At 46.4% G+C, this 27,265-nt stretch overlaps 1 protein-coding gene and 2 pseudogenes across 1 annotated transcript in view; 2 read left to right on the forward strand and 1 right to left on the reverse strand.

The window, feature by feature from the left end:
- LOC120910483 overlaps positions 1-27,265 on the forward strand; it is a 102,283-nt gene that overhangs the window by 67,692 nt on the left and 7,326 nt on the right. Inside the window, exons 12-19 of the mRNA XM_040322240.1 lie at positions 5,888-6,173; positions 6,265-7,347; positions 16,604-16,699; positions 17,405-17,533; positions 19,582-19,770; positions 20,037-20,100; positions 22,105-22,202; positions 26,154-26,229. Coding sequence (XP_040178174.1) covers positions 5,888-6,173; positions 6,265-7,347; positions 16,604-16,699; positions 17,405-17,533; positions 19,582-19,770; positions 20,037-20,100; positions 22,105-22,202; positions 26,154-26,229 — 2,021 coding nt within the window. The remainder of the gene's footprint in view (positions 1-5,887; positions 6,174-6,264; positions 7,348-16,603; positions 16,700-17,404; positions 17,534-19,581; positions 19,771-20,036; positions 20,101-22,104; positions 22,203-26,153; positions 26,230-27,265) is intronic.
- On the reverse strand, positions 4,976-7,703 carry LOC120909355 (annotated as a pseudogene).
- Positions 8,480-8,657, forward strand: LOC120912466 (annotated as a pseudogene).

The following is a 27,265-nucleotide window of genomic DNA, read 5'->3' on the forward strand; positions in this document are numbered from 1 at the left end:
ATCTCCATGTATACCCCTCCTCCTCTCTCTGTATATCCCCCCCTCTCTCTGTATATCTCCCTGTATCCCCCCCTCTCTCTGTATATCTCCCTGTATCCCCCCCTCTCTCTGTATATCTCCCTGTATCCCCCCCCTCTCTCTGTATATCTCCCTGTATACCCCTCTCTCTGTATATCTCCCTGTATCCCCCCCCTCTCTCTGTATATCTCCCTGTATCCCCCTCTCTCTCTGTATATCTCCCTGTATCCCCCCCCTCTCTCTGTATATCTCCCTGTATCCCCCTCTCTCTGTATATCTCCCTGTATACCCCTCTCTCTCTGTATATCCCCCCCTCTCTCTGTATATCTCCCTGTATCCCCCTCTCTCTCTGTATATCTCCCTGTATCCCCCCCTCTCTCTGTATATCTCCCTGTATCCCCCCTCTCTCTGTATATCCCCCTCTCTCTGTATATCTCCCTGTATCCCCCCCTCTCTCTGTATATCTCCCTGTATACCCCTCTCTCTCTCTGTATATCCCCCCCTCTCTCTGTATATCTCCCTGTATCCCCCCCTCTCTCTGTATATCTCCCTGTATCCCCCCCCTCTCTCTGTATATCTCCCTGTATCCCCCCTCTCTCTGTATATCTCCCTGTATCCCCCCTCTCTCTGTATATCCCCCCTCTCTCTGTATATCTCCCTGTATCCCCCCTCTCTCTGTATATCTCCCTGTATCCCCCCCTCTCTCTGTATATCTCCCTGTATCCCCCCCTCTCTCTGTATATCTCCCTGTATCCCCCCTCTCTCTGTATATCTCCCTGTATCCCCCCTCTCTCTGTATATCCCCCCTCTCTCTGTATATCTCCCTGTATCCCCCCTCTCTCTGTATATCTCCCTGTATCCCCCCCTCTCTCTGTATATCTCCCTGTATCCCCCCCTCTCTCTGTATATCTCCCTGTATCCCCCCCTCTCTCTGTATATCTCCCTGTATCCCCCCTCTCTCTGTATATCTCCCTGTATCCCCCCCTCTCTCTGTATATCCCCCCCTCTCTCTGTATATCCCCCCCTCTCTCTGTATATCTCCCTGTATCCCCCCCTCTCTCTGTATATCTCCCTGTATCCCCCCTCTCTCTGTATATCTCCCTGTATCCCCCCCTCTCTCTGTATATCTCCCTGTATCCCCCCTCTCTCTGTATATCTCCCTGTATACTCCCCTCTCTCTTTATACCCCTCTCTGTCTATCTCCCTGTATACCTCTCCCCCCCCCCCCTGTATACCCCTCTCTGTCTATCTCCCTGTATACCTCTCTCTCTCCCCCCTGTATACCTCTCTCTCTCTCTCTGTATATCTCCCTGTATACCCCTCTCTCTCTGTATATCTCAATGTATACCACTTTCTGTATCCCCCTCTCTGTGTATCCCCCTCTCTGTGTATATCATCCCCGTATACCCCTCTCTGTAGATCCCCCTCTCTCTGTCTACCCCCCCCCCCTCTCTCTCTCTCTCTCTCTGTGTATATCTCCATGTATCTCTCTCTCTCTCTGTATATCCCCCCTCTCTCTCTTTCTCTGTATATCCCCCCTCTGTCTGTATCTCTCCCTGTATACCCCCCTCTGTCTGTATCTCTCCCTGTATACCCCTCTGTCTGTATCTCTCCCTGTATACCCCTCTGTCTGTATCTCTCCCTGTATACCCCTCTGTCTGTAGCTCTCCCTGTATACCCCTCTGTCTGTATCTCTCCCTGTATACCCCTCTGTCTGTAGCTCTACCTGTATACCCCTCTCTCCCTGCATATCCCTCTCTGTGTATTTCCCCCTCACTCTGTATATCTCCCTCACTCTGTATATCTCCCTGTATATCCCCCTCACTCTGTATACCTCTCTCTGTATATCTCCATGTATACCCCCCTCTCTCTGTATCCCCCCCCCCCCTCTCTCTCTCCCCCTAAAAGTTGCAAGCACTCCATAGGACACACTCAACCCCTTCAGCGCCCCCTACAGGTTAACACCTTCACTGCCAGTGTCATTTTCACAGTAATCCGTACATCTTTATAGCACTGATCGCTGTAAAAATGACAATGGTCCCAAAATGGTGTCAAAAGTGTCCACTATAATGTCGCAGTCACGGTAAAAATCGCTGCTCGCCGCCATTACTAGTAAAAAAAAAAGATATATATTAATAAAAATGCCATAAAACTATCCCCTATTTTTTGTAGACGTTATAATTTTGCACAATCCAATCAATAAACGCTTATTGCGTTTTTTGTTTACCAAAAATATGTAGAAGAATACGTATCGGCCTAAACTGAGGAAAAAAAAGTTTTTTTATATATTTTTGGGGGATATTTATTATAGCAAAAAGTAAAAAATATTGATTTTTTTTTCAAAATTGTCGCTCTATTTTTGTTTATAAAAACTGCAGAGGTTATCAAATACCACCAAAAGAAAGCTCTATTTGTGGGGGAAAAAAAGGACGTAAATTTTGTTTGGGAGCCACGTCGCACAACCGCGCAATTGTCAGTTAAAGCAACGCAAGTGCCGAAACGCAAAAAGTGGCCTGGTCTTTGGCCAGCAAAATGGTTCGGGCGTAAGTGGTTAAACAGAGGGGATTGTATCTTCCTGAACAAGTGGCTTTATAACCACTTTCAGTTTTATTAATTGACAACTTTGTGTAAAAAAAATATATATTTTCGTAGCAAAAAAATTAAAAAGACTTGGGGTGCTTATACTCCAAAATTTGGTAATTTTGTGGGTGTTTCTCCTCTCCTGGCACTTCAGACTAGGGTTTTTTTTAGGACTTAGTACAAGTACTGATACTTTTTTTCAAGTCCTCGCCGATACCGAATACCGATACTTTTTTTTAAATGTCCCCCCACATATGCAGCCATGTCCCCCCTATATGCAGCCATGTCCCCCCTATATGCAGCCATGTCCCCCCTATATGCAGCCATGTCCCCCCTATATGCAGCCATGTCCCCCCATAAATCCAGCCATGTCCCCCCTATATGCAGCCATTTCCCCTATAAATCCAGCCATGTCCCCCCTATATGCGGCCATGTCCCCCCTATATCCAGCCATGTCCCCCCTATATCCAGCCATGTCCCCCCCTATATGCAGCCATGTCCCCCATAAATCCAGCCATGTCCCCCCTATATGCAGCCATTTCCCCTATAAATCCAGCCATGTCCCCCCTATATGCGGCCATGTCCCCCATAAATCCAGCCATGTCCCCCCTATATGCAGCCATGTCCCCCCCTATATGCAGCCATGTCCCCCCATACCTAGATGCCGCCGCATGGGTTAAACAGCATGCGGAGAACATCACAGCTTTCATTTGAATAGCTGTAGTATTCCCCGCTGCGCCGCGTATAGACACTCCCCCTTGCTCGGGATTGGACAGATCCCGAGCAAGGGGGAGTGTCTATACGCGGCGCGGCGGGAAATACTACAGCTATTCAAATGAAAGCTGTGATATTCCCCGCACGCTGTTTAACCCATGCGGCGGCGGCGTTGTTGCGGTATGCGACGGGGTCGGCGGCGGCATTCGTTGCAGCGGCGATGGGGGTGGGTTGGAAGGGGCAAGTATTCTATTTAGGTATCGGGGGTATTTGCGGGAGTACAAGTACTCCCGCAAATACTCGGTATCGGTCCCGATACCGATACTGGTATCGGTATCGGGACAACCCTACTTCAGACCCACAAGAAATATAACCGATCAGTCAGGAAATCAGATGTAATATTTAAGCCCTTTGAAAGCCTGAAGGTGCTCCTTAGATTTTGGGCCCCTCTATACATCTTGGCAGTGGAAAGTCTTATGCTGCGTACACACGACCGTTTTTCATGACGAAGAAATGCAATTTTTTCAATTGGTCATTAACCACTTAAGGACCGCCTCCTGCACATATAGGTCGGCAGAATGGCACGGCTGGGCACAAGCATGTACAGGTACGTCCTCTTTAAGTGCCCAGCCGTGGGTACGCCATTAGTAGTAAAAAAATTTTTTTTTTATAAAAATGCAATAAAACTATCCCCTATTTTGTAAACGCTATAAATTTTGCGCAAACCAACCGATAAACGCTTATTGCGATTTTTTTTACCAAAAATATGTAGAAGAATGTGTATCGGCCTAAACTGAGGAGAAACAATTTTTTTTTTATATTTTTGGGGGATATTTATTATAGCAAAAAGGAAAAAATATTGCATTTTTTTTTCAAAATTGTCGCTCTAAACTGAGGAAAAAATTATGTTTTTTTTTTATGTTTCTGGGGATATTTATTATAGCAAAAAGTAAAAAATATAAAAAAAATTAAAATTGTCGCTCTATTTTTTGTTTATAGCGCAAAAAATAAAAACCGCAGAGGTGATCAAATACCACCAAAAGAAAGCTCTATTTGTGGGGAAAAAAGGACGCCAATTTTGTTTGGGAGCCACGTCGCACGACCGCGCAATTGTCAGTTAAAGCGATGCAGTGCCGAATTGCAAAAACTGTCCGGGTCCTTTAGCTGCCTAAAGGTTCGCGTCTTAAGTGGTTAAAAAACGATCGTGTGTAGGCTCCAGAGCATTAAAAACTTAAAACATGCTCTATTTTTTCGCGTCGTGAAAAATGGTCGTGTGTAGGCTTTAACGACGGGGGAAAAAAACATGCATGCTCAGAAGCAAGTTATGAGACGGGAGCGCTCGTTCTGGTAAAAGTAGCGTTCGTAATGGAGATAGCACATTCGTCACGCTGCAACAGACTGAAAAGCGCGAATCGTCTCTCACCAAACTTTTACTAACATAAAATCAGCAAAAGCAGCCCAAAGGGTGGCGCCATCCGAATGGAACTTCCCCATTATAGTGCCGTCGTACGTGTTGTACGTCACCGCGCTTTGCTCGAGCATTTTTTTCCCCACGATCGTGTGTAGGCAAGGCCGGCTTGACAAGAATCACATCGAGAAAAACGTTGTTTTTTATAGGACATTAAAAACGGCCGTGTGTACGCGGCATTACGCATGTGGCATTTCCATACTCGGCAGAAGTAGAAGAAAGTGTTTTGAGGTGTAATTCGAAGTATACCCATGTTGTGCGTGAGAAATTACGACTTTGTGAAACAAAAACACATTTTATTTAAGTTCTTCATTTTCCAAAACGATTGTTGCAAAAAAAATACGAATCAAAAAACTCCTCTTGCTTTTTACTGAATACCTTGAACTGTCAACTTTTGCAAAAATGATGAATTTGGGGGATATAACCTTTCCCGCACTCTGAGCATGAATAGGGGCGCTCCCCTGTGTGAAGCGTCTGGTGTCTAATCTGACTTTTTTTTCTTTCCTGCGCTCTGAACGTGAATAGGAAATCTCACTTGTGTGACATCTCTGGTGTGCAATAAGATATTTTTTGTCTGCGAAACATTTGCCGCACTCTGAACAGGAATAAGGACGTTCACCTGTGTGACTCCTTTGGTGTACAAGAAGAATACTTTTCTCAGTGAAAGATTTCCCACACTCTGAACAGGATTAGGGACCCTCACCCTTGTGAATTCTCTGGTGCGTAAGAAGAGTACTTTTCTGAGAAAAAGATTTACCGCACTCTGTACAGGAATAGGGACATTCACCTGTGTGAATTCTCTGGTGCTTAAGAAGAGTACTTTTCTGAGAAAAAGATTTCCCGCACTCTGTACAGGAATAGGGACGTTCACCTGTGTGAATTCTCTGGTGCTTAAGAAGAGTACTTTTCTGAGAAAAAGATTTCCCGCACTCTGTACAGGAATAGGGACATTCACCTGTGTGAATTCTCTGGTGCTTAAGAAGATTACTTTTCTGAGAAAAACATTTCTTGCACTCGGAACAGGAATAGGGACGCTCACCCGTGTGAATTCTCTGGTGCTTAAGAAGATAACTTTTGTGAGTAAAACATTTCCCGCACTCTGAACAGGAATAAGGACGTTCACCTGTGTGACTCCTTTGGTGTACAAGGAGAGTACTTTTCTGAGCAAAACATTTCCCGCACTCTGAACAGGAATAAGGACGTTCACCTGTGTGACTCCTTTGGTGTACAAGGAGAGTACTTTTCTGAGCAAAACATTTCTCGCACTCGGAACAGGAATAAGGACGTTCACCTGTGTGACTCCTTTGGTGTACAAGAAGAGTTCTTTTCTGAGCAAAACATTTCTCGCACTCGGAACAGGAATAAGGACGTTCACCTGTGTGACTCCTTTGGTGTACAAGAAGAGTTCTTTTCTGAGCAAAACATTTCTCGCACTCGGAACAGGAATAAGAACGTTCACCTGTGTGACTCCTTTGGTGTTTAAGAAGATGACTTTTCTGAGCGAAACATTTCTCGCACTCGGAACAGGAATAAGGATGTTCACCTGTGTGACTCCTTTGGTGTTTAAGAAGATGACTTTTCTGAGCAAAACATTTCTCGCACTCGGAACAGGAATAAGAACGTTCACCTGTGTGACTCCTTTGGTGTACAAGGAGAGTTCTTTTCAGAGCGAAACATTTCTCGCACTCGGAACAGGAATAAGGACGTTCATCTGTGTGACTCCTTTGGTGTATAAGAAGATGACCTTTCTGAGCGAAACATTTCTCGCACTCGGAACAGGAATAAGGACGTTCACCTGTGTGACTCCTTTGGTGTACAAGAAGAGTTCTTTTCTGAGCAAAACATTTCCCGCACTCGGAACAGGAATAAGGACGTTCACCTGTGTGACTCCTTTGGTGTACAAGAAGAGTTCTTTTCTGAGCAAAACATTTCCCGCACTCGGAACAGGAATAAGAACGTTCACCTGTGTGACTCCTTTGGTGTATAAGAAGATGACTTTTCAGAGCGAAACATTTCTCGCACTCGGAACAGGAATAAGGACGTTCACCTGTGTGACTCCTTTGGTGTATAAGAAGATGACTTTTCTGAGCGAAACATTTCTCGCACTCGGAACAGGAATAAGGACGTTCACCTGTGTGACTCCTTTGGTGTACAAGGAGAGTACTTTTCAGAGCAAAACATTTCTCGCACTCGGAACAGGAATAAGGACGTTCACCTGTGTGACTCCTTTGGTGTTTAAGAAGATTACTTTTCTGAGCGAAACATTTCCCGCACTCGGAACAGGAATAGGGACGTTCACCTGTGTGACTCCTTTGGTGTATAAGAAGAGTACTTTTCTGAGCAAACCATTTCCCGCACTCGGAACAGGAATAAGGACGTTCACCTGTGTGACTCCTTTGGTGCATAAGAAGATTACTTTTCAGAGCGAAACATTTCTCGCACTCGGAACAGGAATAAGGACGTTCACCTGTGTGACTCCTTTGGTGTATAAGAAGATGACTTTTCTGAGCAAAACATATCTCGCACTCGGAACAGGAGTAGGGACGCTCACCCGTGTGAATTCTCTGGTGCGTGAGAAGATAACTTTTCCAAGTAAAACATTTCCCGCACTCTGAACAGGAATAGGGACGCTCAGCAGCGTGATATTTCTTGTGTCTAAGAAGGTCTCTCTTTTTTGTGAAAAGTTTCCCACACACTGAACATGACAATGATCTCTCTTCTGTGTGATCTCCTTCCTGCCCTGAAGAAGATTCCTCGGGAATAGACGGATCTAATAAAGTATTTCTACTGTGAGATCTTAGAGTCCTGGTATGTGATGTATCAGAAGATTCCTCAGACGTACTCCGGACATTATGGTCATCTGCTGAGAAACAACATTTTACAATAAAAGTTAGAAGAATTTTTGAAATCTTGTATTCAGGCAGAGATGCTGATAGAAACCACGGAGCCCCGTACAGCCTACCTTACAGCCCCCACCCAAAAACAAATACTGTGGGCCGGATTCACAAAGAGTTACGCCGGCGTATCAGTAGATACGCCGACATAACTCGGAATCTAAGCCCGTCGTAAGTTTAAGTGTATGCTCCAACTGAGATACACTTAAACCTAGCTAAGATACGATGGCCTGCGACGTCGTATCTTAGGGTGCAATTTTTCCGCTGGCGCTTCCGTTGATTTTGGCGTAGAATATGTAAATGACTAGATACGCCCATTTACGAACGTATGCTTGCCCGTCGCAGTAAAGATACGCCATTTCTGTAAGAGATACGCCGTGTAAAGATAAAGCTGCCCCCTAGGTGGCGTAGCCAATGTTAAGTATGGCCGTCGTTCCTGCATCGGAATTTGAAAATTTTACGTCGTTTGCGTAAGTCGTCCGTGAATGGGGCTGGAGGTAATTTACGTTCACGTCTAAACCAATACGTCCTTGCGGCGTACTTTGGAGCAATGCACACTGGGATATGTACACGGACGGTGCATGCGCCGTTCGTAAAAAAAAACGTCAATCACGTCGGGTCACCACCCATTTACATAAAACACACCCCCTCATCCTCATTTGAATTAGGCGCCCTTACGCCGGCCCCATTTACGCTACGCCGCCGTAACTTAGGAGGCAAGTGCTTTGTGAATACAGCACTTGCCTCTCTGACTTACGGCGGCGTAGCGTAAATACGGTACGCTACGCCGCCGTAATAATGCGCCAAACTTACCTGGCAGGGGAGACACCATGATCATGAAGGTGGTTCTCCCAGGGCGAGGCTCGGCTATTGCACTCTGGCCGTGCTGATCGTGGTTGTCTTCCCTGCCGCTTCTCGGCCTTTTGGCTAGGACTAGGTGTGGTATCTGTCCTTATCAGTTGTCAGCGGAGCGCTGAAGCACCTCCTACATGGGGAGGGTGGATGCAATCCAATGACGTCATTGCACCTGGAAGGATGGTTTCAGCAAGGACTACGCTGTGCTGCCTGACAGATACTGGGGGCCGGCCCATGGTTGAGTCTGAGCCATCTGGAAGGGTGCTCCTGGTGAGGATGGGTACTGCGCTTGGTCTTGGTCTTTTTGCCGAGTTCTAGTCTGGCCTTCTGGCTGGCTGGTGTAAGTGCTATCTCTGTCAGTGATCCGGTTGGAGGAGCCGGTAATGCCCTGTATGGTGGAACGGGGTAGGACCATGCAAATCCGCATGGCTGGCAGGGGTGGAGGGCTGCACTGGCCGGTCGGGGGGTCGGATATGGAACGAAAAGCCTATGGTGCATGTGCCCCTGGAGTGGCAGTCCAGGGGTATCTGAAGATCACTGTGTGTGAGGGACACATTGATTTAAGGATACCACGGTCACTGCACCAGCTACACGCTTTTTTTAGCACCTGCCTCCTGGGCCGGGCCTTTTGGCTAGGATTTTTTATTCCTGGCCGGAGGGCCTGGTCATTGTTGATCACAATGACCACTTCTTTCACTCTCCTCTTCACTATCCCTTTCCCTCACTTTATTTACTTTAAGCCTATGTTTATCACGTTTTTGTCTTATTTTTGTTTGTGCACGTTTTGTTCACTGTGAGATTACTAGGGTGCCGGTCCTCGGGCCAGCCCTGAACGTCTTGGGAGTGGGTGGACATGGCCTTCTGGCTTAGTTCACTTGCTCTCATGGGGTCTCCCTTCGGGGGAGCCCCACCTAGTACTGGGAGGGTTCTGTTTCGGCAGTCCCTCCGAGGAAGTTGGGTCCGTGTCGGCTTCGGTTGCTCGGACCACAGTACCTCAGTCCCCGTCTGGAGCCTAACGCCCCGGGGGATCAGGGTTTGGGTCCCTCTTCACAGGAGGACCACTTGACGTTGCACCCGTCTGCACGTTTTTGTGAACACTCTTTATGTGTGTGCACATTTTTTCTGCACCGGGTGGAGTTTTTGGGTGTGTTCACACGCCATAGGCTTTTCAAAAAAAAAAAAAATAATGCGCCGAACTACGTGAATCCGGGCCTGTATATTTTTCGAGTATAAGCCGAGTTTTTCAGCACATTTTTTGGTGTTAAAAATGCCCCCCTCGGCTTATACTCGAGTCACCTTTTTGTGCCAGATCTCCCGGACTTTGGAGACCCGGTACTGGCCGGCCATAGGTCCCCTGGACCCCAAACTTGGCACACATGTATCCCCACTCTTCAAAGTTTGTTGTCCGGGGGACCTACGACTGGGAAGCACCGATTTTTCAAAGCCGGGCACCCCTTCTATAGACTCCAATGTTAAACAGTAATTTCTCCAGTGAATTTGGGGAGCCGGTAACGGCCGGTCGTAGGTCCCCTGGACCCAGAACTTGGCACACATGTAGGATTTTTAGATGAACTCAATAAACATAAATTATGCTCAATCCATGTAAGTATATACTTTATACTTGAAGAAGCAGAATAAAAATTGTAACTTTTCAAATTTTAGTGTGTATTACTTACTTGAATCCATATGTTTATTTTTTATAATCATCTCCGCCTCCTCCATAGACTGCTGATCTCCACTCACCAACATCTCTTCTTCTTCCTTGGTAAAAAGAAACATAAGATTACACAGAAGAATGTCCTTTCAGAGCTTAGAATACATTTTGTGTTCTAATTGCTTAGTCCCACCTACCTGATGATGGTGAGGGATGTTCTGATCTTCATGTGTGGAGTCCCGGGAGTACAGAGGACGGGGACATCTCTCTGGTGGGTTCCCATTACTGGATCCATCTGTAGGAAACGCACACACTGACTGAATACATTGTTTCTATGTGTTTATCAGATGATGGGGGATCTAGGTGGACCCTCCGTACTGCTCTCTCCTTTACAATAAAGTCTCCTCTTACCCGGTGAAGTGAGGGGCGGCCGCTTCTCCATCATGATGTCCTTGGTGACTTCCAAAATGTTCTTGTCATCGTTTCTCTCGGGTGTCAGGGAGGGAGGTTGGGCATCACCAGACTTATGTATGGGTCCATAATTCTACGTAAGGTAATGAAATAAAATAAATATCACACAGAAGCATGGCCAACTATCTCGCATTGACTTCAATGGGATGCAATATCGAATTCGGCCAGAGGTTGGGGGGGGGGCGCCAGAGAGCACCGATAAGGCCAGAGGACACTTCAGCTTGTTTCCTGCGCCCACGTACCTCAGGCCAAATGAGGTACTGCAGGCCAATGTTCGGCTTTTCTTGGCTCATGCGCCCCCGTACCTCATGGCCAAATTGTTGCCCGCAAATCGAAACGCTCTCAAACCAAGTTACTATTAAACCGAGGTTCCGCCGTATCTAGAAATGTGAATTGTGACGAAGCCGTACCCTGAAATTTTTTACCTTTTTGTTGTCAAAAATAAAAATACAGAAGGCGTCCCCACTTTGCACATCTGGGGGCAGATCCTCAAAGAAATTACGCCGGCGTATCTGTTGATATACGCCGCGTAATTTAAAATTTTGCGCGTCGTATCTTTGTTTTGGTATCCACCAAACAAGATACGACAGCATCTGTGTTAGATCCGACAGCCTTAGTACGCCGTCGGATCTAAGCTGCAATTTTCCGGCGGCCGCTGGGTGGCGTTCACGTCGTAATCTGCGTCGAGTATGCAAATTAGCTTTTTCCGATGATCCACGAACGTACGAGCGGCCGTCGCATTCTTTTACGTCGTTTCCGTTTGGCTTTTTCCGGCGTATAGTTAAAGCTGCTATCTGGTGGCGTACTCAATGTTAAGTATGGCCGTCGTTCCCGCGTATAATTTTGAAAATTTTACGTCGTTTGCGTAAGTCGTCCGTGAATGGGGCTGGACGCCATTTACGTTCATGACGAAAAACAATGACGTCCTTGCAACATCATTTGGAGCAATGCGCCCTGGGAGTTTTGACGGACGGGGCATGCGCAGTTCGTTCGGCGCGGGGCATGCGCAGTTCGTTACGCCGCGGGGCATGCGCAGTTCGTTTGGCGCGGGTCATGCGCAGTTTGTTACGCCGCGAGAAATACACTACGCCGCAAATTCATTTTAGGATTCAAACATTTGCAAAGTAAGTTACATCGGCGTAGCGTATCTCACATACGCTGCGCCCATAGGCCGGCGTAAGCCCGCCTAATTCAAATGTGGTAGATGTGGGCGTGTGTTATGTTAATTTACTGTGACCCCACGGAAATGACGCATTTTACGAACGGCGCATGCGTCGTCCGTGAAAGTATCCCAGTGCGCATGCTCCAAATTAACCCGCAAGAAGCCAATGCTTTCGACGTGAACGTAAATGACGCCCAGCCCTATTCGCGAACAACTTACGCAAACAACGTAAAATTTTCTAAATTCGACGTAGGGAACGACGTCCATACTTAACATTGGGACGCCCCATGTACGCCTCATATAGCAGGGGTAACTTTACGCCGGGAAAAGCCTAACGTAAACGGTGTATCTGTACTGCGTTGGCCGGGCATACGTTTGTGAATTGTCATATCTAGCTGATTTACATATTTCTAGGCGTAAATCAGCGTAACGCCCCTAGCGGCCAGCGTAAATATGCAGTTAAGATCCGACGGCGTAAGAGACTTACGCCGGTCGGATCTAATAGAAATCTATGCGTAACTGATTCTAAGAATCAGGCGCATAGATACGACGGCTCAGACTCAGAGATACGATGGCGTATCTGGAGATACGCCGTCGTATCTCCTTTGAGAATCTGGGCCTGTATGTCCAATATTTGCCACCCCTTTCCCGACTTCATAGCAACCACATGCTCTACCAACCGCCCCCATCACCCTCACATATGTAGAGCCCCCCTACCTCCACAGCACCCACATATTGTCCCTGCCCCTCGCCCCACCATATACAGAGTCCCCACCTAATTACAATGTAAAGAATACATAGAGAAGAGGTAAGCAGATATTATTATATAGTTACCCTCGGTGAGCCCATCCATAGTCCCGGTAATGTCTTTTCAGTCAGAGAAGAGCTGAGGAGACCCATCACCTCACACTTCCCGCTTCACACCTCCTCCACGGCCATTGGCTGCACTCCCTCCACACCAACCAACCACAGGGTTAGGAACACACTCACCGGGCAGATTCTGCTCTCCACAGAGAATCACCTCAGACCACTTTACTGCGATTGGTTGCGCTCCCTCTACAGGAACCAATTACAGAATCACAGGGACCACTAGGCCCTCACACTATTACTGCAGTGCTGTACAGAGAACACTGAGCCAATCTCTGAACCACAGGAGCTTACATTCTAATGTCCCACCACCTGAACAAATTATTATTATACATTTATATAAAGTAGTTCTGACATATATCATAGTGCTGTACAAAGAACACTGCGCCAGTCACATCAGTCTCTGCACCAGAGGAGCTTACACTCTAATGTCCCCCCCCCCCCCCACCTCACAGTCACACACTATTATTATACATTATATAGCTCTTACATATATCATAGAGCTGTACAAAGAACACTGAGCCAGTCACATCAGTCCCTGTACCAGGGGAGCTTACACTCTAATGTCCCCCCCACCCCACAGTCACACTATTATTATACATTATATAGCTCTTACATATACTGCAGTGCTGTACAGAGAACACTGAGCCAATCACACCAGTCCCTGTACCAGAGGAGCTTACACTCTAATGTCTCCCCCACCCCACTGTCACACACTATTAACCCTTTCATGACTAATTCTGTTTCTGATATTTGGCGTTTACAAGTTAAAATCCATATTTGTTTTTGCTAGAAAGTTACGTTACTTAGAACCCCCAAACATTATATATATATATATATATATATATATATATATATATATATATATATATATATATATATATATGGGATCGGGAATCTAAAATCCCTCCTTTGCACTTTAAAGTATTCAGATCGTCGAAAACGGCGATTCTGAATACTGTATATATTTTTTTAATACTGCGCCATTGGCAGCCAAGTAAACCAGGAGTGACGTTGTGACGTCGCTTCTGTGTTTACAGTCAGGAGATTGGAATGAAGCAGTTTACGGCTAGGCACCGGAACAGGTGCATAGTGGATCAGGTCTCCCGGTGGGACGGGAGGCCTGGTCAGAGCGGCGGAGGCGGCGGGATGTCCCCTCCGCTCCTCCTGGATAACAACCAAGCGGCTTTAAGCATTCAGCATTATTATATATACTGTATATATTATACATTTACTTATAAATGTTTTATAAATCTTATATTACACATTATAAATATTATTAAATACATTTTATGTATGTGTGTATATGTTATACACACACACATACATAGACACTCTATTTTTATTGTTATTATCATTATTCTTATCATCATTATTATATTATCATTCTAATTATATTATTTTTAATATTATTATGACTGTAACTATTTTTAATTACCAATATCTTGCGATTATGATGATGATTATTCTTATCATCATTACTATATTCTTATTATCATTATTATTTTATATATTTTATATTTGTGTATGTATATATTTAAAAATCTAATATATATATTATTAGTGTATATACACACACACATAGAAATATGTATTATTTTTTGTTATTTTATATAAACATATACACACACATATTATTATTATTATTATGATGATTATTCTAATTCTAATTACAATATTTTTAATAATATTACGACTGTAATTATTTTTAATTACCATTACCATATTTTAAATTCTTCTAATGATGATGAATATTTTATTATTATTAACACTGTATTATTAATATTATATTCTTATTTATTGTATTTTGACTGTAATTAATTTTACTTACCACTGTTTTTTTCATATTATTGTTATTGTAACTATATTTATCAATATAACATAATTATTAATATTGTATACTTTTTTATTACTGTCACTAATATTATAATTATAATATTTTTGAATGCGATTATCACTAATTATTGTAAATTACCGCATTTTTTTAAAAAAAATTATTATTATCATCATTGTGGATATCATACTATTGAAATATTATTTTTAATAGTATTACGACTATAAATAATTATAATTACCACTACACATCGCTTGTATATCAAGGCAAAATTTGTTAAAACATTTTGCTTGTCTTGCAAAACGCTCTCAAACCAAGGTTTTACTGTATCTGCTTCTGATTATTAGGCCTTGTACTCACGAGCAGACATGTCCGATGAAACCGGTCCGCGGACCGTTTTCATCGGACATGTCTGCGCCGGGGACTTCTGTTCGATGGCTGTACACACCATCGAACAGAACTCTGCGCGTAAACAATACGCGGGGCGTGTCCGCGGTGTCGCCGTGTCGATGACGCGGTGTCGCCGCGACAATGACGCGGCGACGTGGGCGGGCCTGCCTTTAAAATGCTTCCACGCATGCGTCAAAGTCATTCGACGCATGTGAGGGATGGCGGGCGGCAGGACATGTACGGTAGGTCTGTACAGACGACCGTACATGTCGGGGGGACAGGTTTCCAGCGGACTGTTTTAAAGCAATGCCAGGAAACAGTTGTCCGCTGGAAACCTGTCCGACCCCCCCCCCGAAAATGGTCCGCTCGTGCCTACACACGGCCAAACATGTCTGCTGAAACTGGTCCGCGGACCAGTTTCAGCAGACATGTTTGGTCGTGAGTACGGGGCCTTACTGTTACTAATTGTTGTACCACTATAACATTATTACTAGGGTTGTCCCGATACCACTTTTTTAGGACCGAGTACAAGTACCGATACTTTTTTTCAAGTAGTCGCCGATACCGAATACCGATACTTTTTTTAAATGTGTCCCCAAATGCAGCCATGTCCCCCCACATATCCAGCCATGTCCCCCACATATGCAGCCATGTCCCTCACATATGCAGCCATGTCCCTCTAGCCATGTCCCTCACATATGCAGCCATGTCCCTCTAGCCATGTCCCTCACATATGCAGCCATGTCCCTCACATATGCAGCCATGTCCCTCTAGCCATGTCCCTCACATATGCAGCCATGTCCCTCTAGCCATGTCCCTCACATATGCAGCCATGTCCCTCTAGCCATGTCCCTCACATATGCAGCAATGTCCCTCTAGCCATGTCCCTCACATATGCAGCCATGTCCCTCTAGCCATGTCCCTCACATATGCAGCCATGTCCCTCACATATGCAGCCATGTCCCTCTAGCCATGTCCCTCACATATGCAGCCATGTCCCTCACATATGCAGCCATGTCTCTCTAGCCATGTCCCTCACATATGCAGCCATGTCCCTCTAGCCATGTCCCTCACATATGCAGCAATGTCTCTCTAGCCATGTCCCTCACATATGCAGCCATGTCCCTCTAGCCATGTCCCTCACATATGCAGCCATGTCCCTCACATATGCAGCAATGTCCCTCTAGCCATGTCCCTCACATATGCAGCAATGTCCCTCTAGCCATGTCCCTCGATGCGGCGGCGCGATGCGGCGGCGGGGGGGGGGGGAAGGGGGGGGAAAGTATTCTATTTAGGTATCGGGGGTATTTGCGCGAGTACGAGTACTCCCGCAAATACTCGGTATCGGTCCCGATACCGATACTGGTATCGGTATCTGGACAACCCTAATTATTACTATTATTATATTTTTATTATTGTCACTATTACATTATTATAATACTATTTCTGTTATAATAATTATTTCAGCAATTATTTTTAGTTACCACTATATTTTCTTCTTCTTGTTTTTATTAGTAACATGACTGTGATCACACCACCCCCACTGTGTTCGCTTCCCTTAACAAAGATGGCGGCGGTGACTTCCTCCAGTGTTGCCGCGGTAACAGGAAAGCTACAGGTTCCGGGCGGGCTCAGAATACTTAGGTAAGCATTTGGCGCATGCTCAGTGTGGACAAAGCGGTCCCCGGTGGGCTAGCTCTCCCGGCATGCTCCGGGTGGCTCGGTGTTGGTACAGAGAGGGCGGGGGGAAGAAGAGGGAGGAGGAAGGAAGGTACGGGGCCCGGGAGGGAAGGTAAGTGTCCTACAACAATGGGGTGACGTCACAGCTCCTATCACTGACATTGTCTTGGTGAGCCTGGCTGCAGCCAATCAGAGATCTGCTTGTGTCACCCAGGTCAGAGAAGGCCCTGAACGGTGAGCTGTGATTGGAGGGCCCCTGGGTAGGTGAGGGCAGCCATTGACTGTGTTGGTGCTGGGCTCAGTTCCCGGTAGGGCCCGGTTTCCCTGTGGACCAATCAAAAGCTAACATTGGATGGTTACACCCCCCTCCAGAGAGCTGCAGACCAATTAGCAGCCAGAATCAGTCACTCCCTGCTCAGTGGGCTTCTGATGAGTATTGGCCACACCTGCAGACCAATCAAAAACCAGCATCATCTGGTCACACCCCCCAGGGGCTCAAGCTGAGTACTGATCACAGCTTTGGGCCAATCAGAAACCTGCAGTAGTTTGGTCACACCCCCTCAGGGGTGGACCAATTAGAAGCTGGGATTTTTTTGATCACTCCCCCTTCCAGAGGGCTATTATTAAGTATTAGCCGCCCGCCACTGCAACGCAATCAAAGGCCAGCATTGGTTGGTCACACCCACTTACCATTGTCCTCCATGGTTGGTGGGATCACGGGTGGGAGTTAAACTGGTGAAAGGCCAATAAGTGGTCCAAATAGTTTTGTGCATGTCTTCTGATAGATAAGATTATTCACCACCAACTCTTCCCACAGATCGGCCCCCGAGTACCTGTCTACACCACCGGGGGCCCCTCCAGAGACAAGATGGAGAAGAGCCGGGGTCACGTGACCAAAAGGATAATAAGTTTGACCCTGGAGATCATCTACCTGCTGACCGGAGAGGTGAGGAGGGTTCTGGGAGGTCACATGACATCACTCTTATCTCTATTAATAAAACACAGACCTGACCGGAGAGGTGAGGAGGATTCTGGGAGGTCACATGACATCACTCCTATCTCTAATAATAAAACACAGAGCTGACCGGAGAGGTGAGGAGGATTCTGGGAGGTCACATGACCATTTGGCTGCCCAAAGACCAGGCCACTTTTTGCGATGCGGCACTGCGTCGCGTTAACTGACAATTGCGCGGTCATGCGACGTGGCTTCCAAACAAAATTGGCGTCCTTCTTTTCCCCACAAATAGAACTTTCTTTTGGTGGTATTTGATCACCTCTGCGGTTTTAATTTTTTGCGCTATAAACAAAAAAAGCGTGAATATTTTGAAAAAAAAAAAAAAGCAATGGGCCAGATTCACAGACAAATATGTTGCGCAGCGGCGGCGTAACGTATCCCATTTACGTTACACCGCCGCAAGTTTACAGCGTAAGTGCCTGATTCACAAAGCACTTGCCTGTAAACTTGCGGCGGTGTAACGTAAATCCGCTCGGCGCAAGCCCGCCTAATTCAAATGGGGGCGGGCACCATTTAAATTAGGCGCGTTCCCGCGCCGAACATACTGCGCATGCTCTGTCCGTCAAATTACCCGACGTGCATTGCGCTAAATGACGTCGCAAGGACGTCATTGGTTTAGACGTTAACGTAAATGGCGTCCAGCGCCATTCACGGACGACTTACGCAAACGACGTGATTTTTCAAATTTCGAGGCAGGAACGACGGTCATACTTAACATTGGCTAGTCCAGCTAGAGGGCAGCCTTAGTTTTACGTGGCGTATCTCGACGGAAACGACGTAAAGTTAGAGCGACGGGTAAAGCGTACGTTTGTGAATCGCCGTAACTAGTCATTTGCATATTCTACGCCGACCGCAATGGAATCGCCACCTAGCGGCCGGCCTAGAATTGCAGCCTAAGATCCGACGGTGTAACACAGTTACACCTGTCGGATCTTAGGGCTATCTATGCGTAACTGATTCTATGAATCAGTCGCATAGATACGACAATCGTATCTCAGAGATACGACGGCATATCTCTTCTGTGAATCTGGCCCAATATTTTTTACTTTCTGTTATAATAAATATCCCCCATAAATATATAAAAAAACGATTTTTTCCCTCAGTTTAGGTCGATACGTATTCTTCTACATATTTTTAGTAAAAAAAAAAACGCAATAAGCGTTTATTGATTGGTTTGCGCAAAAGTTATAGCGTCTACAAATAGGGGGTAGTTTTATGGCATTTTTATTACTATTTTTTTTTTTACTAGTAATGGTGGCGATCTGCGTTTTTTATCATGACTGCAACATTATGGCGGACACATCGGACACTTTTGACGCTATTTTGGGACCATTGTCATTGATACAGCGACCACTGCTATAAAAATGCATTGATTACTGTGTAAATGACCCTGGCAGTGAATGGGGTTAACCACTAGGTGGCGCTGAAGGGGTTAATTGTGTTCTAACTGTAGGGGGGCTGGGCTACATGTGACACGACACTGATCACTGTTCCCAATCACAGGGAGCTGTGATCAGTGTCCTGTCACTAGACAGAACGTGGAAATGCCTTGTTTACATCAGCACTTCCCCGTTCTTCCTCTCTGTGAGACGATCACGGGACTCCCGGCGGACATTGAGTCTGCGGGACCCGCAGTTGCACTCGTGGAGCTTGCGCCGCGTCTTACATGGGATAGACCTGTATGCCCATATGCCTAGCCGAGCCATTATGCCGATTTATATCGTCGTGCGCTGGTCGGCAAGTGGTTAATAAAACACAGACCTGACCGGAGAGGTGAGGAGGATTCTGGGAGGTCACATGACATCACTCTTATCTCTATTAATAAAACACGGACCTGACCGGAGAGGTGAGGAGGATTCTGGGAGGTCACATGACATCACTCTTATCTCTAATAATAAAACACAGACCTGACCGGAGAGGTGAGGAGGATTCTGGGAGGTCACATGACATGTAATCACGAGCCTTGTCTTCCTTCCTAGGATTACGGACCCATAAAGAAGGATTCAGGTGATCATGTGACATCACACAGCCCTCCTTGCGTGTCTGAAATAGGAAGCAGCTCTCGGAGCCCCACTATGGACCCCCCACCTTCATCTTGGACACCAGAGAGGAACCGGAAGAAGATCCTGGAAGTCACCCAGAAGATCATTGATCTGCTGACAGGAGAGGTGAGCGGTGCCGGGAATTCTGGGACATTATCCAGTAACAGACAAGGGGTGTGTCTGGATGGTGACGGTATCATTGTGTGTGTCAGGTTCCTATAAGTGTAAGTCACTACTCCTCCTCACCACCTGATTGGCGACACGGTAGAGGTCTCAGGTGTGAGGAGGTGACGCTGATCTTTGACTCCTCCCATGTTGTTCAGGTCTCCTCCTCTTTTAAGGTTGTCTCCCTCTGATCTAAGGTGTCAGGATGTCTTATTTTCTCCACACAGGAACAGGATAACGAACTCCATCATGGCTTCACGGTGGAGGCATCCACGTCCATGAGATCTTCCGGTAAGGAATCTTTGTTGGTTGTGCCTTTTTTTGCGGATATTTGGTCCCCTTTAACCACTTAAGACCCGGACCTTTAGACAGCTAAATGCCCAGGCCAGGTTTTGCGATTCGGCACTGCGTCGCTTTAACTGACAATTGCGCGCTCGTGCGACGTGGCTCCCAAACAAAATTGGCGTCCTTTTTTCCCCACAAATAGAGCTTTCTTTTGGTGGTATTTGATCACCTCTGCGGTTTTTATTTTTTGCGCCATAAACAAAAATAGAGAGACAATTTTGAAAAAAATGCAATATTTTTTACTTTTTGCTATAATAAATATCCCCCAAAAATATATAAAAATGTTTTCCTCAGTTTAGGCCGATACGTATTCTTCTACCTATTTTTGGTTAAAAAAAAAATTTTTTGCATTTTTATTATTTTTTTTTTTTTACTACTAATGGCGGCGATCAGCGATTTTTCTCGTGACTGCGACATTATGGCGGACACTTCGAACAATTTTGACACATTTTTGGGACCATTGTCATTTTCACAGCAAAAAATGCATTTAAATTGCATTGTTTATTGTGAAAATGACAGTTGCAGTTTGGGAGTTAACCACAGGGGGCGCTGAAGGGTTCACCTAGTGTGTGTTTACAACTGTAGGGGGGTGTGGCTGTAGGTGTGACATCATCGATTGTATCTCCCCTATAAAAGGGATCACTCGATCGATGCGCCGCCACAGTGAAGCACGGGAAAGCCGTGTTTACATACGGCTCTCCCCGTTCTTCAGCTCCGGGGAGCGATCGCTCCGGGGCGGCTATAAACGAATAGCCGCGCCCTCATCCCGGATCGCTCCCTGAGGCTTAGCGACATGTACCGGGGGGGGGGGGGTCCCGATCGAACCCCCGACCCACGGAAAGGCAGCGATGTGCGGGCACGTTGTTCTGCCTGCCCGTGCCATTTTGCGGACGTGTATGTACATGCGTTGGTCGTTAAGTGGTTAAGACAGGGGTAGGCAACCTCGGCCCTCCAGCTGTGGTGAGACTACAAGTCCCATGAGACATCGCAAGTACCTTGAATCCTAGAGGCAGAGGCATGATGGGATTTGTAGTTTCACCGCAGCTGGAGTTTCCGAGGTTGCCTACCTCTGCTTTGAGAGAACCAGTCGCAGCTTCGATGTTTCTCCCTATGTGCTGGTCTACATAGACATTGCCTTGAAAAAGCATTCACACCCCTTGAAATTCTCCACATTTTGTCAAGTTACAACCAAAGCCCTGCTATAAAGACATAGGGCCAGATCCACAGTGAGAGTACGCCGGCGTATCTACTGATACGCCGGCGTACTTTCAAATTTCCCGCGTCGTATCTTTAGTTTGAATCCTCAAACCAAGATACGACGGCTTCTGGGTTCGATCCGACAGGCGTACGCCTTCGGATCTTAGGTGCAATACTTCGGCGCCCGCTGGGTGGAGTTTGCGTAGTTTTCCGTGTCGGGTATGCAAATTAGCGATTTACGACGATCCACGAACGTACGCGCGGCCGTCGCATTTTATAACGTCGTCTCTAGTCGGCTTTTTCCGGCGTATAGTTAAAGCTGCTAATTTGCGGCGTATAGATAGAATTGCCATGTTAAGTATGGCCGTCGTTCCCACGTCGAAATTTGATTTTTTTTTTTTGCGTAAGTCGTCTGTGAATAGGGATGGACGTAACTCACGTCTAAGTTGAAAAAATGACGTCCTAGCGACGTCATTTAGCGCAATGCACGGCGGGAAATTTCACGACGACGCATGCGCAGTTCATTCGGCGTGGGGACGCGCTTCATTTAAATGAAACCCGCCCAATTTGAAATCTGCCGCCAGAAATACACTACGCCGCCGTAACTTACGGCGCGAACTCGCTGAGGATTCGAATATACGCCAGGTAAGGTACGGCGGCGTAGTGTATCTCTGATACGCTGCGCCTAACTAAATGTATGTGGATCTGGCCCATAGAAGCAATGTAGTCAGTGTGTGTGTGCGTTTCCTACAGATGGATCCAATCACAGTAATTGTCCGTGGAGCGAGGAGTTCGGTGATGTAAAAGAGGAGGAGGAGGAGGATGACTATGGCAGCCCTGTGGATGACGAGGTAGGTCTACAGATGGATACATCTTCTGCAGGGGTCTCAAACTGATGGCCCTCCAGCTGTTGCAGAACTACAAGTCCCATGAGGCATTGCAAGGCTGACCGGTACAAGCATGACTCCTCCCACAGGCAGAGGCATGATGGGACTTGTAGTTTCGCAACAGCTGGAGGGCAGCCAGTTTGAGACCCCCTACATCCTCAGATGGCCCCCGAATCTTTGCTCAGGCTCCAGACTTGTGCGACTCCAAATTCATGTAAACATCTCTTGTAAGCGGAATAAGGGATGACAGGTTCTCTTTATTGAAAGATCGGGTGTCAAAAAGACCCCAAATCTTTAGTTTACCTTTAACTACTTAAGGACCGCCCGCCCAGTTATACGGCGGCTGTTGGAAGAGAAATACCGTTGATATCACAGCAGATAGCTGCCATAACCTCGGTATCCTCTTTAAAAGCGGGCGGTCCGCTTTCAGATCAAAGTGGTTTCAGCGGCGGATTTATTTTTTTAAAAGGATGGAAGCGAACACATATGCCGCATATGAAGAGGTGTTCAAACCACACATGTGAGGTATCGCCGCGATCGGTAGAGCGAGAGCAATAATTCTAGCCCTAGACCTCCTCTGTAACTCAAAACATGCAACCTGTAGAATTTTTTTAAATGTCGCCTAAGGGTAAAAGTTTGATGCCACCACCCATAAAGGTGATCTTGCGGCACATCCACCGCAGAGACCATCATTATCGTTTACAGGACCAGCCGCTGAAAAGATGGATATCTCGGTTGTGGCAGCAGCTCCTGCCGTTACCGAGATATCCATCTTTAAACTACCGATGTATATGTACATGGGCCGGTCGGTAAGTGGTTAAACTTGTAAACAAAAAATGCTCCCCCCCCCAAAAAAAAAGATAAAAAGTCAGAAGCTACAAATACTGTAGCTGCTGACTTTTAGTATAAGGACACTTATCTGTCCAGGGATCCAGCAATGTCCTCACCCAAGCCGATTCTTCAATTGGCTTTGGGTCCAGGCCCCGGTATAAAGATGGGGAATGGGTACCCCCTTCCACCGCCTCCAAAAATTAATCCAGCAGTTTATAGCCACTAGGATTACTTTTACATTGAAGGGAATCGACGGCTATTAACCACTTAAGCCCCGGACCTTTAGGCAGCTAAATGCCCAGGCCAGGTTTTGCAATTCGGCACTGCGTCGCTTTAACAGACAATTGCGCGGTCGTGCAACGTGGCTCCCAAACAAAATTGGCGTCCTTTTTTCCCCACAAATAGAGCCTTCTTTTGGTGGTATTTGATCACCTCTGCGTTTTTTTTTTTTTGCGCTATAAACAAAAATAGAGCGACAATTTTGAAAAAAATGCAATATTTTTTTACTTTTTGCTGTAATAAATATCCCCCAAAAACATATATAAAAAATGTTTTTTCCTCAGTTTAGGCCGATACGTATTCTTCTACCTTTTTTTGGTAAAAAAAAATCGCAATAAGCGTTTATCGATTGGTTTGCGCAAAATTTATAGCGTTTACAAAATAGGGGATAGTTTTATTGCATTTTTATTATATATATTTTTTTTTTTACTACTAATGGTGGCGATCAGCGATTTTTTTTTTGGTGACTGCGACATTATGGCGGACACTTCGGACAATTTTGACACATTTTTGGGACCATTGTCATTTTCACAGCAACAAATGCATTTAAATTGCATTGTTTATTGTGAAAATGACAGTTGCAGTTTGGGAGTTAACCACAGGGGGCGCTGTAGGAGTTAGGGTTCACCTAGTGTGTGTTTACAACTGTAGGGGGGTGTGGCTGTAGGTCTGACGTCATCGATCGAGTCTCCCTATATAAGGGATCACTCGATCGATGCGCCTCCACAGTGAAGCACGGGGAAGCCGTGTTTACATACGGCTCTCCCCGTTCTTCAGCTCCGGGGAGCGATCGCGACGGAGCGGCTAGAAACGAATAGCCGCGCCGTCGTCCCGGATCGCTCCCCAACGATTTCCGACCGCCGCATGTAGCAGGGGGGGGGGGGTCCCGATCGGACCCCCGACCCACGGAAAGGCAGGGACGTACCTGTACGCTCATATGCCTGTACGTGCCATTCTGTGGACGTACATCTACATGCGGCGGGCGTTAAGCGGTTAAAGTGCGTCAGCGCTGAAGGCTGAAAATTGGTCTGGGCAGGAGGGGGGTTTAAGTGCCCAGTAAGCAAGTGGTTAAACTTGTAAACCAAAAATTTCAGAAAAATCCTGATCCAGGCTCGCCCCCCCCCCCAAAAAAAGATTAAAAGTCAGCAGCTTCAAATACTGTAGCTTCTGACTTTTAATATAAGGACACTTACCTGTTCAGGGATCCAGCGATGTCCTCACCCAAACCGTTTTTTTCGATCGGCTTCGGGTCCAGGTGCCGGCATAAAGATGGGGACCAGGACCCCCTTCCGCCGCCTCTAAAAGTAATCCAGCAGTTTATAGCCACTAGGATTCCTTTTACATTGAAGGGAATCGACGGCTATAAAAAAATGATATCTCGATCATCGCTGCAGCTGCAAGGATGACCGAGATATCACTCTTCCCATCCAGTGACGTACCTGTACATCATATGGGGCAGATCCACAAAGATCTTCCCCTGGCGCATCGTATCTGAGATGTGATACGCCGCCGTACCTTACCTGGCTTTGGTTCGAATCCTGGAAGATTTTGCGCCGCAAGTTACGGCGGCGTAGTGTATCTCAAGCGGCGTAACGGCGCGGAATTCAAGTTGGGCGGGTAGGGGACGTGTTTCATTTAAATGAAGCGCATCCTCGCGCCGAACGAACTGCGCATGCGCCGTCCCTAAATTTCCCGCCGTGCTTTGCACGAAATGACGTCGCAAGGACGTCATTGGTTTTGACCTGGGCGTAAATTACGTCCATCCCGATTCACGAACGACTTACGCAAAAAAAAATTCAAATTTCGACGCGGGAACGACGACCATACTTAACATGGCAAGTCTATCTTTACGCCGCAAAACAGCAGCTTTAACTATACGCCGGAAAAAGCCGACTAGAGACGACGTAAGAGAATGCGACGGCCGCGCGTACGTTCGTGGACCGTCGGAAATAGCTAATTTGCATGCGCGACGCGGATTACGACGGGGACGCCACCCAGCGGACGCCGAAGAATTGCATCTTAGATCCGAAGGCGTACGAAGCCGTACGCCTGTCGGATCTAACCCAGATGCCGTTGTATCTTGGTTTGAGGATTCAAACCAAAGATACGACGCGGGAAACGTGAAAGTATGCCGGCGTATCAGTAGATACGCCGGCATACTCGCTTTGTGGATCTGCCCCTATGTGTTTAAAGCGAGTCTTGACCCAGCGAAACGCGTCGATTGTTCCTACCGTGTTTCCCCGAAAATAAGCCCGGGTCTTATATTAATTATGCCAACAAAAGACACAGTAGGGCTTATTTTCGGGGTAGGTCTTACTATGTATTGTGCTGTCTTCTCTCCCCCTCTCCCTCCCTGCCTGTCAGGAATCCCCAGTGTGAACCGAGTTAAAATGCTTGTAAAATCCTACAATCCACTTCAGTACAGTATTATATAATGTACAATGTGCGTGTTCCTGTAATATAATTGTTCCAATTACCTTTGTTATAGCGCCGCTCTGCGCTTCTGTGATCCGCCGGAGCTCTCTTCCCCGTAATTATATTACAGAAACACACACATTGTACATTATATAATACTGTAATAGAGTGGATTTTACAAGCATTTTTAACTAGGGCTTATTTTCGAGGTAGGTCTTATATTGCAGCCCTCCTGGAAAATAACGCTAGGTCTTATTTTCAGGGTAGGTCTTATTTTTGGGGAAACAGGGTACATTGTACACCCTGAATGAATAAATGCAGATGTGTAAAGTTACTGACAGTATTTAATATAGTGAAAATGTTGATTTTTTGCCTCTTGTTGTTTTTTAGTGGGAAGATTTGGTTGACCTGAAAGAAGACAGAGAAGAAGTCCTCATCAAGGTGAAGGTGGAGAACGTCGGTGAAGGTGAGAGAACTGTTACGGGACACATAAAAAAAGCATAATATAAAACACAATTCCTCCTTTTGCTCTGGGCAGGTATAGTAAGGCCGAGTGCTACAAAATCGAAAAAGAACCCTACTGGCGGCTGAATGTGGCCTTGGGGTGGGGGTGGGGGGGTCAGTAACAAGGATTGGGTAGATCACTTCCCCACCGTGCCCACGCTTTGTCAGAGCGGCACACAAAAGCGGCAGTGAGACATGGCTACCTGCTCTGGTACGCTGGTCCCCACGATCCCCCTTTACATCCTTCCCAGGGACTTCATTGTGATGTCATACAAGCCACTGGGATGGATGTGAGGGGAGGATCGGGGGGAGGGGGAATTTGATGGGGTGGAGGCAGCACAGCAGAATAGGAAGAAGGAAAACCGCTCCTGAGGGGGACATGATGGTGGCACTGGGATACTTACTAATACTGTATAATGATAAATAGTAGGATAATGGCGATGCTATAATGATGAGCAGTATGATGGAGGCACTAAAAGGAAGAGGATTTAAATGGAGGCCCTTTAATGGGGAGCAGTATGATGGAGGCGCTATAATGGGGATAATTATAATGGAGGCGCTATAATGGGGAGCAGTATGATGGAGGGACCATAATGGGGAGCAGTATGATGGAGGCGCTATAATGGGGAGCAGTATGATGGAGGGACCATAATGGGGGGCAGTATGATGGAGGCACTATAATGTGGAGCAGTATGATGGAGGCACTATAATGGGGGGGCAGTATGAAGGAGGCGCTATAATGGGGAGCAGTATGATGGAGGCACTATAATGGGGAGTAGTATGATGGAGGCACCATAATGGGGGCGTTATAGAGGGGAGCAGTATGATGGAGGCGCTATAATGGGGAGTAGTATGATGGAGGCACCATAATGGGGGCGTTATAGAGGGGAGCAGTATGATGGAGGCGCTATAATGGGGAGCAGTATAATGGAGGCGCTATAATGGGGAGCAGTATGATGGAGGCGCTATAATGGGGAGCAGTATGATGGAGGCGCTAT

This window comes from Rana temporaria, chromosome 8, assembly GCF_905171775.1.
Source record: "Rana temporaria chromosome 8, aRanTem1.1, whole genome shotgun sequence".
In the NCBI taxonomy this organism is placed as follows: domain Eukaryota; kingdom Metazoa; phylum Chordata; class Amphibia; order Anura; family Ranidae; genus Rana; species Rana temporaria.